General features: G+C 27.3%; 1 protein-coding gene across 1 annotated transcript; it reads right to left on the bottom strand.

Annotated features, from left to right (window-relative positions):
* Positions 1-275: 275 nt before the first annotated feature.
* LOC117179174 (tubulin beta chain-like) lies at positions 276-9,102 on the bottom strand. Its single transcript, XM_033370898.1, has 3 exons — positions 8,888-9,102; positions 4,822-5,431; positions 276-1,070 (listed from the first exon to the last, which is right to left on the bottom strand). The coding sequence occupies exons 1-3, from the start codon at positions 8,942-8,944 to the stop codon at positions 406-408; spliced, it is 1,332 nt and encodes a 443-aa protein (XP_033226789.1). The 5' UTR covers positions 8,945-9,102; the 3' UTR covers positions 276-405.
* Between the last annotated feature and the right edge of the window lie 7,629 nt (positions 9,103-16,731).

Consider the following 16,731-nt stretch of genomic DNA (forward strand, 5'->3'; position numbering starts at 1 on the left):
TAATTTTCAAACAGAACGATTAATTTTTTCAATTATAATGAGGAGTCATCAACAAGAACAAAATTAATTTTCATCAAAGTAGGCCAACTGTAACCAAATATTTGATTTTTCAAGAATAAAAGATTTTATTTTTTAATAAAAACGATTCAATTTAAACAAAAAGTCGAATATCAAAAGAAATATTTTAATCTTAAATAAAAACAGATTAATTATCAACCAAAATTTGAATTTTTAAGTCGCCCAAAAAAATAATAACCATCTTCCTGAAGCGTAAAACTCACTCTATTAAAAAGACAAAATACAAATCGAAAACAGTATACAAAACACTATACGTGTTATAAAACTGTAGTACAAAAATATAGTATAATTTTAAAAAATTCGATTCTAAGCCTCTCGGTTCGTCAATTATTCTTCAAGCTCCTCCTCGTCGTAGTCGCCCTCATCATCAGCAGTTGCTTCCTGATATTGTTGATACTCTGAAACTAAATCATTCATGTTGGATTCTGCTTCCGTAAATTCCATCTCATCCATTCCTTCTCCAGTGTACCAATGCAAAAAGGCCTTTCTCCTAAACATAGCTGTAAATTGCTCTGATATCCTCTTAAACAATTCCTGAATTGATGTCGAGTTTCCAATAAAGGTTGCAGACATCTTCAGTCCTCTGGGTGGAATATCGCAAACGGCTGTCTTCACATTGTTAGGAATCCATTCAACAAAGTAGGAGCTGTTCTTATTTTGAATATTTAACATCTGCTCATCAACTTCCTTCATGGACATCCTTCCTCTAAAGATTGCCGCAACAGTTAGGTACCTTCCATGTCTTGGGTGGCAAGCTGCCATCATATTTTTTGCATCAAACATCTGCTGAGTTAATTCAGAAACTGACAATGCTCTGTATTGTTGGCTCCCACGAGATGTCAGTGGTGCAAATCCTGGCATGAAAAAATGCAGTCTCGGAAATGGAACCATGTTGACCGCTAATTTTCTGAGGTCAGCGTTCAATTGTCCTGGGAACCTCAAACAAGTTGTGACCCCTGACATGGTGGCTGATACGAGATGGTTCAAGTCACCTGGAAATTCAATGATACTTTATTTGAATCAAAGGAAAATATTGGTTTGATTTAGAAGGTGTTAACTTTGCTGGTACACGAACAAATACAAAAACAATCAAACATGTATACTAAAAGAGCTAAAATTTTCTAATTATTTTCCATAGACCAGTATACCAACAGAGCTCTATACGAAAAAGCTAATATGTTTTGATTAATTTCTAGACCAATCTACCAACAAAGATAAAATTATGTGATTAATTTCTATAGACAAGTATACTAATAAAGCTAAAATCTTCTAATTAATTCTCAAACCAGTATACCAGCAAAGATCTGTTAACTAATTATTCTATAGCAGTATTCCTACAAAGCTAACATCTTATAATTAATTTCTAATGGACCTGTACACTAACAAAGCTGAAATTTTTTATTTATTTTCTATAGATATTAAGAGAAAATGGTGAAAACTATGATGCTCTCATGACTGTCAGATTTATTCCTTTGGGCTTGAAATGGTGACAATCATCTATCTTATCTGGTAATAACTCTATTAAAGGTCTTGTGTTTCGCTTAGAGATTTTTTCTGATGCTTCTAACTCAGGGTGGGGAGATGTATGTGATAATCAAAAAGCTAGTGGATGCTGGTCAATTTCTGAACGTAAGCCTCACATTATTTTCTTAGAACTCAAAGCCTCCTTCTTTGGGCTTAAAAGTTTAGCAAAAAACTTTCATAATGGGGAAATTTTATTAAGAATAGATAATACGACTGCCGCGTCGTACATTAATAGAATGAGTCGTGTTCAGTGCGAGGAATTTAATAAGATTTTTTTTTTAATTATCAATATTTGGATTTTTCCTTGCTATATTAGTTTACAAGATAATTTTTGAAGTAGATTCCAAGTGGCGAAAATTAGAACCTGAAACAGAATTTGAACTATCTATTCCCGCATTTAATAAGATTGTCAAAACTGCCAGAAAACCAGAAATTAACTTGTTTGCAAGTAGAACGAATTCGAAATGTATGCGTTCTTCTGGAAAAGATATCCTGAGTCTGAAGCGATAGATGCTTTTGCCTTAAAACTGAGCTCCGTTTTTTTATGCTTTTCCGCCGTTCAGTATAATATTAAGAACTCCCACAAAAATTGAAAGAGATCAGACAGAGCGAATCATGATAGTGCCAGACTGGCCAAGCTAGCCCTGGTATCTGTTATTTAATTCCCTACTGATTCGAAAACCAATTAAATTTAATCCGAATATCAATCATTTCATTTCGTCTGATAGGAATCCTCATCCGCTTTGGAAAAACTTTACCCTGGTGATAGGGTGGTTATCCGGCAGGCGTTCCTGAGACGGGAAGCCCCAGAGCGATCGTTGGAGGTCATGACTGGTTCTCTAAGTTCTTCTTTGACAAAAGCGTAGGACGTGGCATTTAAAAAATGGTGGAGATTCTCAGCCAGAAGATCGATTGAATTGTTTAATCCTCCGATAGCAGACCTACTAGCTTTCCTAACTATCGAATCTGAAAAGGGGTTGTCACATAACTCCATAAACGCCACAAGGTCAGCAATCTCATTAATCGTAGACTCGGAAATCGCTAAGGACCCTAGAGTTAAGCCTTTTTTTATAGGCGTGTCGAGTTTGCGACCTTAAAGACCACGTTATGAGAGTACCTGGGATCCTTTTAGAAATACCTCCATATGAGGAGCTCAGTTTAAAAAATTTATCGAAGAAATTAGTAGCCTTGCTTGCTGTCATAACTGGTCACAGAATGCAAACTTTTTCATTAGTAAAGATTTTTAACATTAGAGATAGAGGAAAGGCAATTGAGAATAAGATTCGCGAACGCATTAAGATATCAAATAAAAACCGAATACCACCTTTACTAGTTCTACAGTTTCAATCTGTAGACAAAATGTGTGCAGCTTCAGCTTTACAGAGCTATCTTGTAAAAACTAGATCGTTACTTAATGTAGAGGAAATGTTCAGTTCATTCCAAAAGCCCCATGAGGCTGTTTCTTCGCAAACTTTAAGTCGTTGGGTTGAAGAAACCTTAACTGAGAGCGGTATCGATACCGATATTTTTTTAGCTTGATTTAGAATTAATTAGAAAGACGGCAGTTTGGACAAATAGGTCTCAAACATTCGCCAGATTTTACGACAGAGAGATTGTAAAGGATAGCCAGCAATTTGCTAGGTCTTAATTTTAGTTGATTTTAGTTTGTGTTTAATTAATTAATATATTCGTAAATAATTCTGCGTATAAATATCTCTAAATGTAATAAAATTTGTAATACATTTTTATCATCAGATTGTTTATCGTAATCTGCTAACTGCTTTCAACATCTACAAGTTGATCTATTCGGAGGTGGCGCGAAATACAATTAAATAATTGAACGAACTTACCAGTAAGCGAAGTTTAATTCTAATTGTATAAGCACCACCGAAGAATAGATTAGTCCAACCCGGTATATAAATAAACTGGCCCTCTAATTTTTTAATTCTTAGTTATGTCCTAATAGTAAAGATTACGGCCATTATTTAAAATAATGAGGAGCCAAACTAGCGAAAGAAGCAGGAGTCCTTTTTTTTTGTTATTCTTTAAGACTGTGGCAACGTAAGCACAAAGTGGGGGAACTACGAGTTGATCTATTCTAATAATAAAGCTAAAATCTTCTAATTAAATTCTAATACACGATACAAACAAAGATCTTCTAATTAATTTTTTCAGATTAGTGTTCCTACAAAGCCAGCATCTTCTAATTCATTTTTAATGGACCGGTATACCAACAAAACTAACATCTTCCAATGAATTTCTATGGACTTGTATACAAAAAAAGCTAAAATATTCTAATTACATTCCAAATCAGGATACCAACAAAGATCTTATGAATAATTTTTCTATATCAGTATTGATAAAAACCTGACATCTTCTTATTAATTCCTATAGATCAGTATACAAAAAAACAGCTTACAATTAATTTCTAATTGACCAATATACCAACAAAGCTAACATCTTTCAATTTATTCCTATAGACTAGCATACTAACAAAGGCAACATGTTTTGTTTAATTTCTAGACCAGGGTACCAATAAAGCAAACATCTTATAATTAATTAAAAGAAATTACAAAGAATATCACAGATTTCTTGGGATTTTGAAGGGCCTCATACGATTTTGTGCAATTTTATGGGAATATAGAGAAATTTTAAAGATTTGATGAGATTTAAAAGATTGACTATATGTCCAGGAACCTCAGAGGATCTTAATAGATTTTAGATCTTCCTAAATAATTTCAACGGAAATCAAAACTTTAAGATTATTTTTAAAAGATCAAAGGATTCAATGCGGTTTTATGGTATACATACATTGTACCCTGGATTGAAAAAATAGTTAGGCCCACAATTCAATATTTAAAAAAATTAAATGACACTACTTTAAATATCCTAAATGAGTCGCAGACCTAAATTAAACATCCCTGGAATAATAAAATACTACTGTCAGAGTCTCAGTGTGAGTACGAGAGTGAAATATGGGCAGAAATAGAGCCAGCGAAAGCGAGTGAGAAGGAGAGAGAGGAGAGAGGAAGAGAGAAAAGTGGATGAAGAGAAGGAGAGATAGAGACGGAGAGGGATTGAAAGAGCCAATCAGTGGGAGAAGCGAAGGAGAGATGGAGAAGAGGAAGCGTTACCCTGGAAGCGTTACCCTCAAAGAGTTACCCAATTTTACGAGATTACACCTTGCCATAGAAAGTTATCACTTTAAAAGTTACACACCATAAGTTGGAGTCGTGAGCTTCAGAGTCCTGAAGCAAATATCATAAAGGGCTTCATTGTCAATGCAGTAGGCCTGGTCTGAATTTTCCACAAGTTGATGAACTGACAAGGTCGCATTGTAGGGTTCAACAACAGTGTCTGATACTTTTGGAGAAGGTACAACCGAAAAGGTGGACATTATTCTGTCGGGGTATTCTTCCCGGATTTTGTAGATGAGCAGGGTCCCCATTCCGGATCCGGTGCCACCCCCGAGAGAGTGGGTCACTTGGAAGCCTTGGAGACAGTCGCAACCTTCAGCTTCTTTTCGGACGACATCAAGGACTGAGTCGATTAATTCGGCTCCTTCGGTGTAGTGACCTTTGGCCCAGTTGTTTCCGGCTCCGGATTGACCGAAGACGAAATTGTCCGGCCGGAAAATTTGACCGAAGGGCCCGGAACGAACGGAATCCATGGTACCCGGTTCAAGGTCAACGAGGATTGCTCGAGGGACATATTTGCTGCCAGCTGCCTCGTTGTAGTAGACGTTGATCCTCTCGAGTTGCAGTTCGGAATCTCCGTGGTAGGAACCATTTGGATCGATTCCATGCTCGTCTGAGATGACCTCCCAGAACTGTAAAAAAAAATTGTGTAACATGTGTATCATTTTAGACCTTTTTTATGCCTATACAGCGGGGATGGAATTTTTCAATCATTTATATTGCGCTATTGTAAATTACTATTAAAATTCTGGGAATTTCCATAAATAACCATAAATTTTCGAATTTTCCAAAATTTTAGAAGTTTCTGGTAATTTATAAATTTAGCATAAATTTTCAAAATGTTTGAATTTTTTGTACTAAACAAATTTACCATTTTCAAAGTTTCCAAAATTTTATAAGTTTTTGGTCATTTATAAATTTAGCATAAATTTTCAAAACTTCAACAATGTTGAAAGTTTTTGGTAATATATACATTTACTATTAATTTTCAAAATTTTTGAAATTTCATAAGTCATTGGTAATATATAAATTTAACGTAAAGTTTCAAAAATTCCAACATCTTAGGAGTGTGGTCATTCATAATTTTATTTCAACTTTCAAAAATTTTTTAAATTCTGGAAGTTACTGGTAATTCATAAATTTATCATAAATTTTCAAATTTTCAAAAATTGTTGATAATTTATAAACTTATCATTAACTTTAAAAATTTTCTAAATTTCAGAAGTTTTTGATAATTTACAAATTTGAAATAAATTTTCAAAATTTTTGAAGTTTCCGGTCATTTATAAATTTACCATGAATTATCCAATTTAAAAAAAGTCAGAAGTTTTTGATAGTTTATAAATTTATTATTAATTTTCAAAATTTCCAAAATTTAAAAGTTTTTTTGGTAGTTTATACATTTAGTCATAAATTTTGCAAATTTCAGAAATTTTAGAAATGTTTAAATGTTTATAAATTTACCATAAATTTTCCAAATTTCCAATACGCTAGAATTTGTTGTTCATTCATAAATTTACCCTAATTTTTCAAAATTTTCGAAATTTTATAAATTTTTGGTGATTTATATATTTACTATAATATATTTAAAATTTCAAAAATGTTAGAAGTTATAGGTAATTTATAAACATAAAATAACTTTTTAAAATTTACAAAATTCATAAGTTTTTGATAATTTATAAATTTACCATTAATTTACAAAATTTCAGAAATTTTTGGTAGTTTATAAATTTAACATAAATTTCTAAATTTCCAAAATTTCAGAAGGTTTTGGTAATTTATTAATTTACTTTAAACTATCAAAACTTCCAAAATTTCAGAAATCTCAGAAGTTTTTGATTGCTTAATAATTTACTATAAATTTTCAACATTTTAGAAATTTTTGGTAATTTATAAACTTACCATACATTTTTTAAATTTCTGAAATTTTAGAAATGTCTGGTTTTTTATGACTTGACCATACATTTTTTAATTTATAAAATCTTAGAAGATTTTCCGAAAAAGCAAATGTTCAAAATAAAACATTTTGAAAATTATTAAAATACCGGAAATTTTTAATTCTCAAATAACAAAATTCCATATAGATTTACGAAATATAAAATTCCCGAATCTAAATAATTTGAAAAATGTTTAATAACAAATAAATAATAAATAACTTATTTATTTCTTCACTACAGTATTTTATTTCTTTATTTATTAGTTTATTATTTACCAAATTTCTTAATTGATCAGATTTTTAAATTTTCTAATTGGCAGAATTCTTTATTTCGAATATTTTCTTTTTCTGAAATGTTGCAGTGTCAGGAATTTTATTTTTCAATATTTTTCAGCCGTAAAAAAAAATTCCTATGGGTTCAAAAATTATGGAAAATTGTTTGTATGCAAAGTTTTTGCTAGTAAACATTGAGAAAAGAAAAAATTTTATCCAATTTGTATTTTTTTTTGTTTTTAATTTGTAAAAAGTAATATTTTATGGAGTTAAATTTTTTCGTTATTTTGGAATTTTGGGGTTTTTTACCGATTTCATGACGCTTCAAACAACCGAAATTTTTTTTGTATTCAACATGCAGAAAATTCAGTTTTTATATATTGAATTATTTGCAAAAAATTGTGTATTTAATCCAAAAAACATGTATTTCCCAAAATTTTTTGAAAATTTTAGAATAATTTGTTGTGTTTCTCATTTTTTATTACCTTTCACTAGTAAAATTATACAAAGAATAACTATAAATTTTAGTTTCAAAATAATGAAAGAGAAATTAGCCTATATTAAGTAAGGGGTTTAACTCTCTTATTTAATAGTTATTTTAATCAATATTGAATTGTGAAATAATTTGTTGGTTTAATTTTACGTCATATAAATTTTTAATAAATACCTCGTAAATTAAAAAATAGTTTTTATGAATATAGTGGAGCCTAGAAATAAATAATAAAAAAAAAAATAAATAAATTGAAAAAAAATTCTGCAATAGAAAAATGTTTAACGAAATTATTTTCTTTTCACTTAAAGAAGAAAAAGAATTCAATAGTAAAAAAATGACATCTTAAGTGAACAAAATTTTTAAAAAACATTTTGTTTGAAAGAATTTATGTTAAGCACATAGATTCTAATATTATTTCTCTGAAAGAACATTTCGAAATGTAAAGTGACAAACTATAAATAAAATAAGGATAGGCTTTTTTTGGTAATGAAAATTGAAACAAAGAATATTTAGTTTATACCATAAAAAATAATATATACCATAATAAAAGTTGGAATAAATTGAAATCTCAAAATTTAGTTATCCGGAAGTTTTTAACGTTAAAAAAAAAGATTTTCAGTTAATTCTATTTAATCAAGTTAAGCATTGCAACATTTTATGAACTAGTAGAATTATTGCTTAATTGAAAAGTGTCCAAAGTAGAAAAAGTGGAATGACTTTAAAAAAAATCATGTGAAGGTTTTGACCATCTAAATTTGCTTTACTAAACAAATAAGTTGCCTAATTCTAAATAAAAATCAATGCTGTATTGGTCTGGTTTGTGTGAAACTGGCGTAGAATCCACCAACAAATTGTTTGTTACTAATGATGATTTTTAAAATTATTTAAATATAGTTTGATGAATAAAATAAATTAGACAAGATGCATTCTGGATAGTGGTTCCTCTGATTGAAATTAATCAAGAAATCATAATTTTGGTCACCAATGTTCAACAAATTTACATAAAATATTTAAAAGTCCAAATCTGGATTGTTCAATCTAATCAAATCTGGAAGAGTTCTTCAAATAATTTCTCAATTAAAATATTTACAAAATGTTGACACTTCTGATCAAATTTTTTTTCAGTTTCAATTAGAAACATTAGCAATGTCTCCTATCACTAAACCAGGGCAATCAATGCACCCTATCTTCAACTTGTGACATTGCAAGAAATTGAAGAGAATACAACAAATTTTAAAAATTATTAATTAAATTTAAATTTAAGAATTATCAATTAAATTTGAATTTAACAATGATTAATTTAATATTATATAATATTCTGAAATATTGTGAAATTTTATTAAAAAATCATCTGTCTCTTTAATCTTTCCTCTCATATTTACTGACCTTGGCACCGATCTGGTTACCACACTGCCCGACCTGGATGTGCACAATCTCACGCATCTCGGACCGGTCCTCAGATTCTTATCAAGTTCAAAAGGATCCCAAATTTTCCCTTATCTTCCTTTCCAGATCGATTGAGGCTTAGAAATCGAAGGACGACAGATTTTCTAAATTTGCTCAGGATGTCATTACCAAAAACAACAGAATGTCATCTCTTCCTAATGACAATTGACAATCTGCTTCCGAATCATTAAAATGCACTCGAAAGTAATTCCAGAAAACAATTTTTTCCCCCTTTTCAAATCATAGTGTAAACCGACTATTACTTAGCATAAGAAAATTGGTAATTTTGAAGTTAGTTAATATCAGGAAGACTGGCAAATTCCCGAAAAGAAAATTCACGAAAAATCAAATAATGAAACTAAAAAATTTCCAACATTATAAAAATACCGATAATTTTTAATTCTTATATTGAAAAATTTTCCTAAATAGCTCATTTAAAGATTTTCGATTTATAAAATACTCGAATCTAAATCATTTGAAAAATGTTTTAATCAGAAATAAATAAGGAATTATATAAAAAACTTGTTTCTTCAATGAAAGTATTCTATTTTATTATTTATTAGTTTATTATTGAACAAATTTCTTAACTGATTAGATTTTTAAATATTTCAATTCATCAATTTCAAATTATCAACAATTTTCCAATTTATGGAATTTTTTATTTAGAATATTTTCTTTTTCTGAAATTTTCCAGTGTCGGAAACTTTATTTTTCAATTTTCAATCGTCGAGAAAAATTCCTATAGGTTCAAAAATTATGAAAAAAATTCTTATGCAACGTTTTTGTAATAAATAATAAAAAAAGTAAAAAATTTTTCAAATGTCTAATTTTCATTTTTTTTTTAATTTGTAAAAATTATTTTATTATGATGTTACATTTTTTCATTATTTTGGAATTTTGAGATTTCTTAACGATTTTTTATTTTTGTTTTGACAAGTTATACATTTTATAAAAAATAATGAAAAATATTTCTGAAAATTTGTGAATGAACCGCTGCAAAATTCGCCGTTTTTTGTATTTCAAAACTTTCCTCGTATTTTTTATAACCTTGTATTATTGAAATTTCCTACACTAATAGAAAAAGTTTTTTTGTCATATTTTTAATAGGTTTGAGAATCAAATGCGTATTTTTTTTAGCGAATTCAAAAAAAAAGTTGAATCTAAAGCCAAAAGGATGAGTTTCTAACAATTAGAAATTAATCTTATGCTCAAAAATGCAAATTTTTTATAAAATACGTTAATTTTTAACAAAAAAGTTGAGTTTTCCAGCCAAAGCTATCAATTTTCAACAAAAACATTAATCTTCTACTAAATACTTTATTTTTCAAATAAATAATTTAATTTTTAGCCAAATAATCTAATTTTCCACCAAACTTTTTGAATTTTGAACTAAAAAGATGAATTTTCATTTAAATAATTACATTTTTTACCAAAAAAGATTGTATCTATGAAGAGACGATTTTTTTAACAAAAATACGTATTTTATATAAAACAAGTGAATTTTCAACATGAAAACAAAAATTTTGAACATTAAAGTTAATATTTATCTTTATTATTAAATTTTTTAAAGAATTGTTCAATTTTTAACCCAAAAGCTTGCATTTCATACAAAACAGTTGAAAAAAAAAGAGTTTTTAACTATAATTATGAATTAAAAATAAATTAAATTATAACAAAGTAATTCAACTTTTAACCTGGTAGTTGATTTTTCAAACAAAATTTTAATTTTAACGAAAAGTGTAAATGATGATTTTTTAACCAAAATATATTGTAATTTAAATTAAAAACAGTAAATGCAATAAGAAATACGTATTTTTAACACAATAGTTACATTTATAACTAAAACAATAAATCGAAACCACTAGGACGAATTTTGAACCAAATGCATTAATTTTAATGAAATAGTTCAATTTTTAAATAGAAATAGCAACTTTTAATCAGTAATAGAATACTGTGTATTTACATGTGAAAAATTAATTTTTTCAATGTAGTAAACGAATTTTTTTCAACAAAATAGTTAAATTTTTAACCGAAGAAATTAAATTGTAACAACATACATGAACTTTTAACTAAAAAATCATTAATTTTTAAACAAAAATAAAATATTCAAACTATTGATTAAAAACTTAATTTATATCTAATTAAAAACGAATTATCTACAAAATAGTTGAATTTTGAACTAAAGAAAATAAGTGTTTAGTGAAACACGGAGTAATTATTTTTTTTTAAATTATAAAAATAATAATTTCCAACCACAAAGAAAAAGTAATTTTTAACAAAATATTTCAATTTTAACACAAAAAATGAATTTTTAACTAAAATGATGAGTATTTGACCAAAAAATAAATTTTCAGCTGAAGAGATTAAATTTCTACCAAAAGGAAGAATTTTCAACTAAAAATTGTAAATTCATAAACAAAAATGAAATAGTTATACCTCAAGTCGTACAATTTTATATTTACCTGAAGAAGAAAACGAATTTTTAACCAAATAGTTTAATTTTTACAAAATATATGAATTTTTAACAAATTAGTTTAATTTTTAACTTTTATTTTCAACTATAATGATCAATCTTCAATAAAAAACAAGATTTTGAACCGAATAGTTGAATTTTAGACCAAACGGATGAATTTTCAAACATAATGATTAATTTTCTACCAAAAAAGACAAATTTCCAACATAAAGTTACATTTTTCAATGAAAGAAATTAACTTTAAACAAAATACATGGACTTTTAACTAAAAGATGTAAATTTTTAATCCGAAAGGGAATAGTTATATCTACATTAAAAAAATTAATTTTTAATCATGGAAAAGAAGTTTTCAACTACATAGATACATTTTTTAGCAAATAAATTAAATTTTAACTAAAGAAGATAAGTTATCAGCGAAACACGAAATCGTTATTTTTTCAGTTAAAAAAATTAATTTTAAGCTAAAAAAAAGAATTATTAACAAAATAGTTAAATTCTCAACCAGAGAAATAAATTTTTGACTAAAGATGAGGAATCTTCAAAAAAAAAATTCATTTTTAAATAGATAGATTAAATTTTGATCAAAAAAGATGAATTTTCAGTAGAAGCAGAAATTATTAACAAAAAAGATCAGTTTTGAACCCAGGATTTAATAATTATCGTATCATCGGAGATGGTACGTTACCGACAGTAGATCAACCCTCCAAACCATGAAGGCAGAAAATCCACACAATATCGATCAAGTTAAGAATCTTCAATAACAGACGATGCTTAACGTCTTAATCAGACTAGATGGAAAATAATATCTTGAAATTAAAATTATTTCTTGGAAAAAAGATCCTACTCCTTCTTCACTCCATTGGGAATCGAACCACAAACATGGTTTGGAGGATTGATCTACTGTCGGTAAGGTACCATCTCTGATGATATAGCAGATTTGTCTAAAAAAACAAGTAGTTAAATTTCTAACTAATAAAGAGAAATTATTCACTAAAAATGGAATAGCCAAATATTCAGTAAAAAAATTAATTAAAAAAAAACAATCTTCGATTAGTTTAATTCGACCAAAAAAGACCAATTTTAATTAAAAAAGTAGAATCTGCAGCCAAAAGATAAATAAAAAAATAAGATTAATTTTCAGCACAGAAAACAAAAAACGTATTTAAAAAATTGATGAATTTCCACAAAACAGTTTATTCAATTTTCAACTATGACAAATAAGTTTTCAACTAAAAATAATCAGATACATTTTTAGATTACAAAATTAATGTTTAATAAAAAAGGCTTCTACCAGTTAATTTTCTGCACAAAAAGACAAATTAAAAAAAAAAAAGAATTTTTGACAAAAAAGTTGAATTTTCCAGCTGACGCTATAAATTGTTAGCAAAGACGTTAATCTTCTATTAAGTATTTCATTTTTCAAGAAAAAAAATTTAATTTTTAGCCTATAATATAATTTTCTACCAAACCATTTGAATTTTCAACCGAAAAGATGAATTGTTATTTCAATAATTTCATTTTTTGCCAAAAAAGATTGTATTTACGAAGAGATGATTTTTTCATACAATACAGTTTAAAAAGAGGAATTTTCAACCATAATTATAAATTAAAAAAAATTTAATTATAAGAAAGTAATTCAACCTGGTAGTTAAATTTTTAAACAAGATTTTGATTTTAGCGAAAGGTGTAATTGATGATATTTCAACCAAAATAGATTGCAATTTAAAATAAAAACAATTAAATGCAATAAAAAATACGTATTTTCAATAAAATATCAAAATTTGAAACCAAAGAGATAAATTTTCAACAGAAAAGAGAAGTTTCGAACTAAAATGAGTAGGTTTCTAACCAAAAAAAGAAATTGTTAACCAAATTGTTGACATTTCAACTGAGAAAAAAACAAAACAATTTTAACCAAATTGTTGAAATTTCAACTAAATATTAATTTTGAACTAAAAATATAATAGTTAAATTTTCATCTAAAAAAAGAGGTAATCTTCAACGAAAAAGATAAATTTTTAAGAAACTAGCTTAACTTTCTACCAAGTTGTGAATTCTGGACTAAAAGCGATTCTTTTATTTAACGAAAAATCGTGAATAAGGGAAAATTTTTAGGAAACAGGAGTAAAAGAGATATTCTTAAAAAAGAGGAAAAAAAAACTTACAAACTATCTTCAAGTTTATCAATAGGGAACGTGTTAAGCGCTTTCTAAATTCCTAACGTTACTTCCACTTACCCCCACCCCTCCAACTGTGAACAACCGTATTTTTACGTGAATTCACCCCTCTTAAATTAATGGCGAACCTAGGTACAGCCAAGTGCATAATAGGGAAACCAACAACTTAAGGTGGGATCCGAACCACCAGAACCTGAGTAAAAGTACATACAAAAATTACCAGAGATACCGGCTCAGGGATCGAACCTGGACATCTAACCTGAAGTCAGATTGCATAAAGAACTGAGCTACCGAGGTTTTTTTTGTTTATTATTTTATTTTATTATTTGTATTACTTTTGTATTATGCGACTTAAAACTACACCGGGTGCCTGCAACCCGGCATACACTCTCAGCTAGGGCGTTGCATTTTACAGGTGCAAAAACACTCAAATTATAATTTAAAAAAAAAAGAAATTTTTTTAGAAAAATATGTATGTGTCTTCCAGAATAATTGCCTTTATATCATGTAGTTAAAATATTAAATCAAATAATGAATATTCTAGACATATTATGGATCTGAGGAAAATCCGAGTTATTTTTAAGGGCCTTAAGTGTCTGAGTTAAGGCAAACAATACATTATTGGGGCAGTTGCGAAAAGCTAACCTACATAAACACAATTTTAAAACTGTGGATTATAATTTTTAGTACAAAAACACGTGACAATGAGTGGCTAATACATCATTTGATCGATGGAAACAAACATACATTATTATTTATTATTATTGTGAATTAATATAAATGGATATTTTTTAGGCTAATTAGACAACAATTTTTGGGTTTATCCTTAAGGACAGGTGACATACTCAGATCCCTACATTACCGACCTCAATTTTTCAGTTCACTGAATATTTTTTTCGAACTTAAGAACTTCTTTTTGTAAATAAAATATCGAAATGAAACTTTGGAAAATGTATCACAAGACCATAAAGTACGTTTATGTACTTCAATTTATTAGGAATTTCGATAAAAATTATTTTCAAAGGCATTAACTGGAACGATTTTCTGACATAACCTTGAAATTTTTGGACCCTTAGAACTTTTATTATATATAAAATATCTGCGAGATGTGAAGAGACGTACATAAACGTGATTTACTTTTGGCTCTTGCATTTCTCAAAGTTTGAGGGCGATATTTTACATATAAAAAAGTTCTTAGGTTCAAAAAATTTTAAGGTACAAATAAGATATAAAAAATGGTCCCAGTTTTAATTTCTTCAAAAATATTTTTAGCGAAATTTCTACTTAAATGAAGTACACAAACGTAGTTTATGGTCTTCATAAAGTTTCAGTCCGATAGTTTATTAACAAAAAAGTTTTTAATTCCAAAGGAAATTCAGTAAACTGAAAAAGTGAGGTCGGTAATGTAGGTATTTAGGTGTGTTTACATGCCCTTAAGTGGGACACAATGGAAGCCAATACTAGGACAAGAAAAATTCAACGGGGCTTATGAAAATAAAATGATACATTTTACTCACAATTATAGAATGCATTAAAAAACAAGAATAGATTTTTATAAATAATTATTTTTTGTAAAATTCATATTAACACATTGAAATTTTCTTACAAAACATAATAAGATATTATTAAACTAAATTAATTAATATAAAAAATATTGTTTATAAGCTCCAAGCTTGCCCTTCAATAGATTATTTATTCGAAAATAGTAGTTTAAAGAAGTTCATTAAAACCGCCAATTCTAACCTAAAATTTAGCCAACAAGTTAGGTAATTAATTTAATAGTAACGCATAAATTTAATTGAACATTAAAAATTATTAAGTATGCATGAAAATGTAATATTATAGATTAACAATAAATATTATAAATAATAATAAGATTCATGTTATCGATTTAATATCATCGGTTTACTCGCAAATGGAACTGTTTAGTTGTCAATTTTGATTTAGAATTCGTCTTTATAAAAATTAATATATAAATTGAAAAATGTGTTTAAACAATTTAAATTTTTAACTAAATATAACTAAAAAATCATTTTTAATTATAAACTTCATCTTCCTTGAGCAAAAATTCAACTGGTTGGTTGAAAATTAATCTTCTTAGGCTGAGGCTTCAACAGTTTAATAGAAAATTCGTTTTTTTTTTAAAGTTATTTCTCAGCTTTTAATTTGTAATTATAAATTTTTTTGCATTATCAACTATTATATTATGTTGATAAGAATGAACCTTTTTTGGCTAACAATTCAACTACTTGGTTGAAAGTTATACTAGTTTGTAAAAAATCATAATTTTACTTGAAAATTCCACTGTATGGTTGTAAATTAACTTTTTTGTTGAAGATTCATACTTTAAAGTTGAAAATATAACTGTTTTTTGGTAAACTCTTGTTTTTGGCTTAAGAGTTTAATAATTTTAAGTTTGAACCTTATATTATTAAGTTAAAAACTTCAACAATTTGGTTGACATATTTTTTCTTTTTTATGAAAAATCTTATTTGGTTAACAAGACATCTCTTTTGGTAGAAATTTTATCTTTTTTTTTTGGTTAGAAGTCGAACTGTTTCGGTGAAAATTCGTTTAAAAAAATTAATTTGACTGTTTTTAATTAAAAATTACAATATTTTTTTGGTTGAAATATCAAGTATAATATTTTTTTATGAGAATTCATCTTTTTTGGAAGAAAATTAGTCTTATTGTTTTTAAAATTCAACTTTTTCTTAGAAAATTAAAGTACCAGGTTAACAAAAAAGGTGAATTCTGATCAAACTGGAACCAAAAAACGAATTTTCAACAAAATAGATCAAAATATTATTCAAAAAAGATTTTTCAGTCGAGAAGGAACGAAAAATTCAACCAAACTGTCTTATTCAAAAAAAGTTGTTCAAAGTAGTTTATTGAAACCTTCAATTCTAACCTCAAATTTTTCCAACTGCTTAATTATAGATGAGTAATTTAATAGTTACTCACAAATTTAATTTTTTTATAAAATTGAGTGAATATACATTAAAATGTAATATCATAAATTAATATTAAATATTATTACTGTTAATAAGATTAATATTATTTATTTCCTTTTTTAAATAAATTAAGTAAATTAGCATTTCTATTGGAAATTTCTATTTTCGAGTTAAAACAAC

Source organism: Belonocnema kinseyi, chromosome 8 (genome assembly GCF_010883055.1).
Source record: "Belonocnema kinseyi isolate 2016_QV_RU_SX_M_011 chromosome 8, B_treatae_v1, whole genome shotgun sequence".
NCBI classification, from domain to species: domain Eukaryota; kingdom Metazoa; phylum Arthropoda; class Insecta; order Hymenoptera; family Cynipidae; genus Belonocnema; species Belonocnema kinseyi.

Excerpts from the sequence above, each read along its gene's own strand:
- LOC117179174 (XM_033370898.1), bottom strand. The coding sequence starts at position 8,944 with ATGCGTGAGATTGTGCACATCCAGGTCGGGCAGTGTGGTAACCAGATC. Across the intron at positions 5,432-8,887 it reads GTAACCAGATCGGTGCCAAG|TTCTGGGAGGTCATCTCAGA; the intron begins GTCAGTAAATAT and ends TTTTTTTTACAG. Across the intron at positions 1,071-4,821 it reads GCTCACGACTCCAACTTATG|GTGACTTGAACCATCTCGTA; the intron begins GTGTGTAACTTT and ends TTGAATTTCCAG.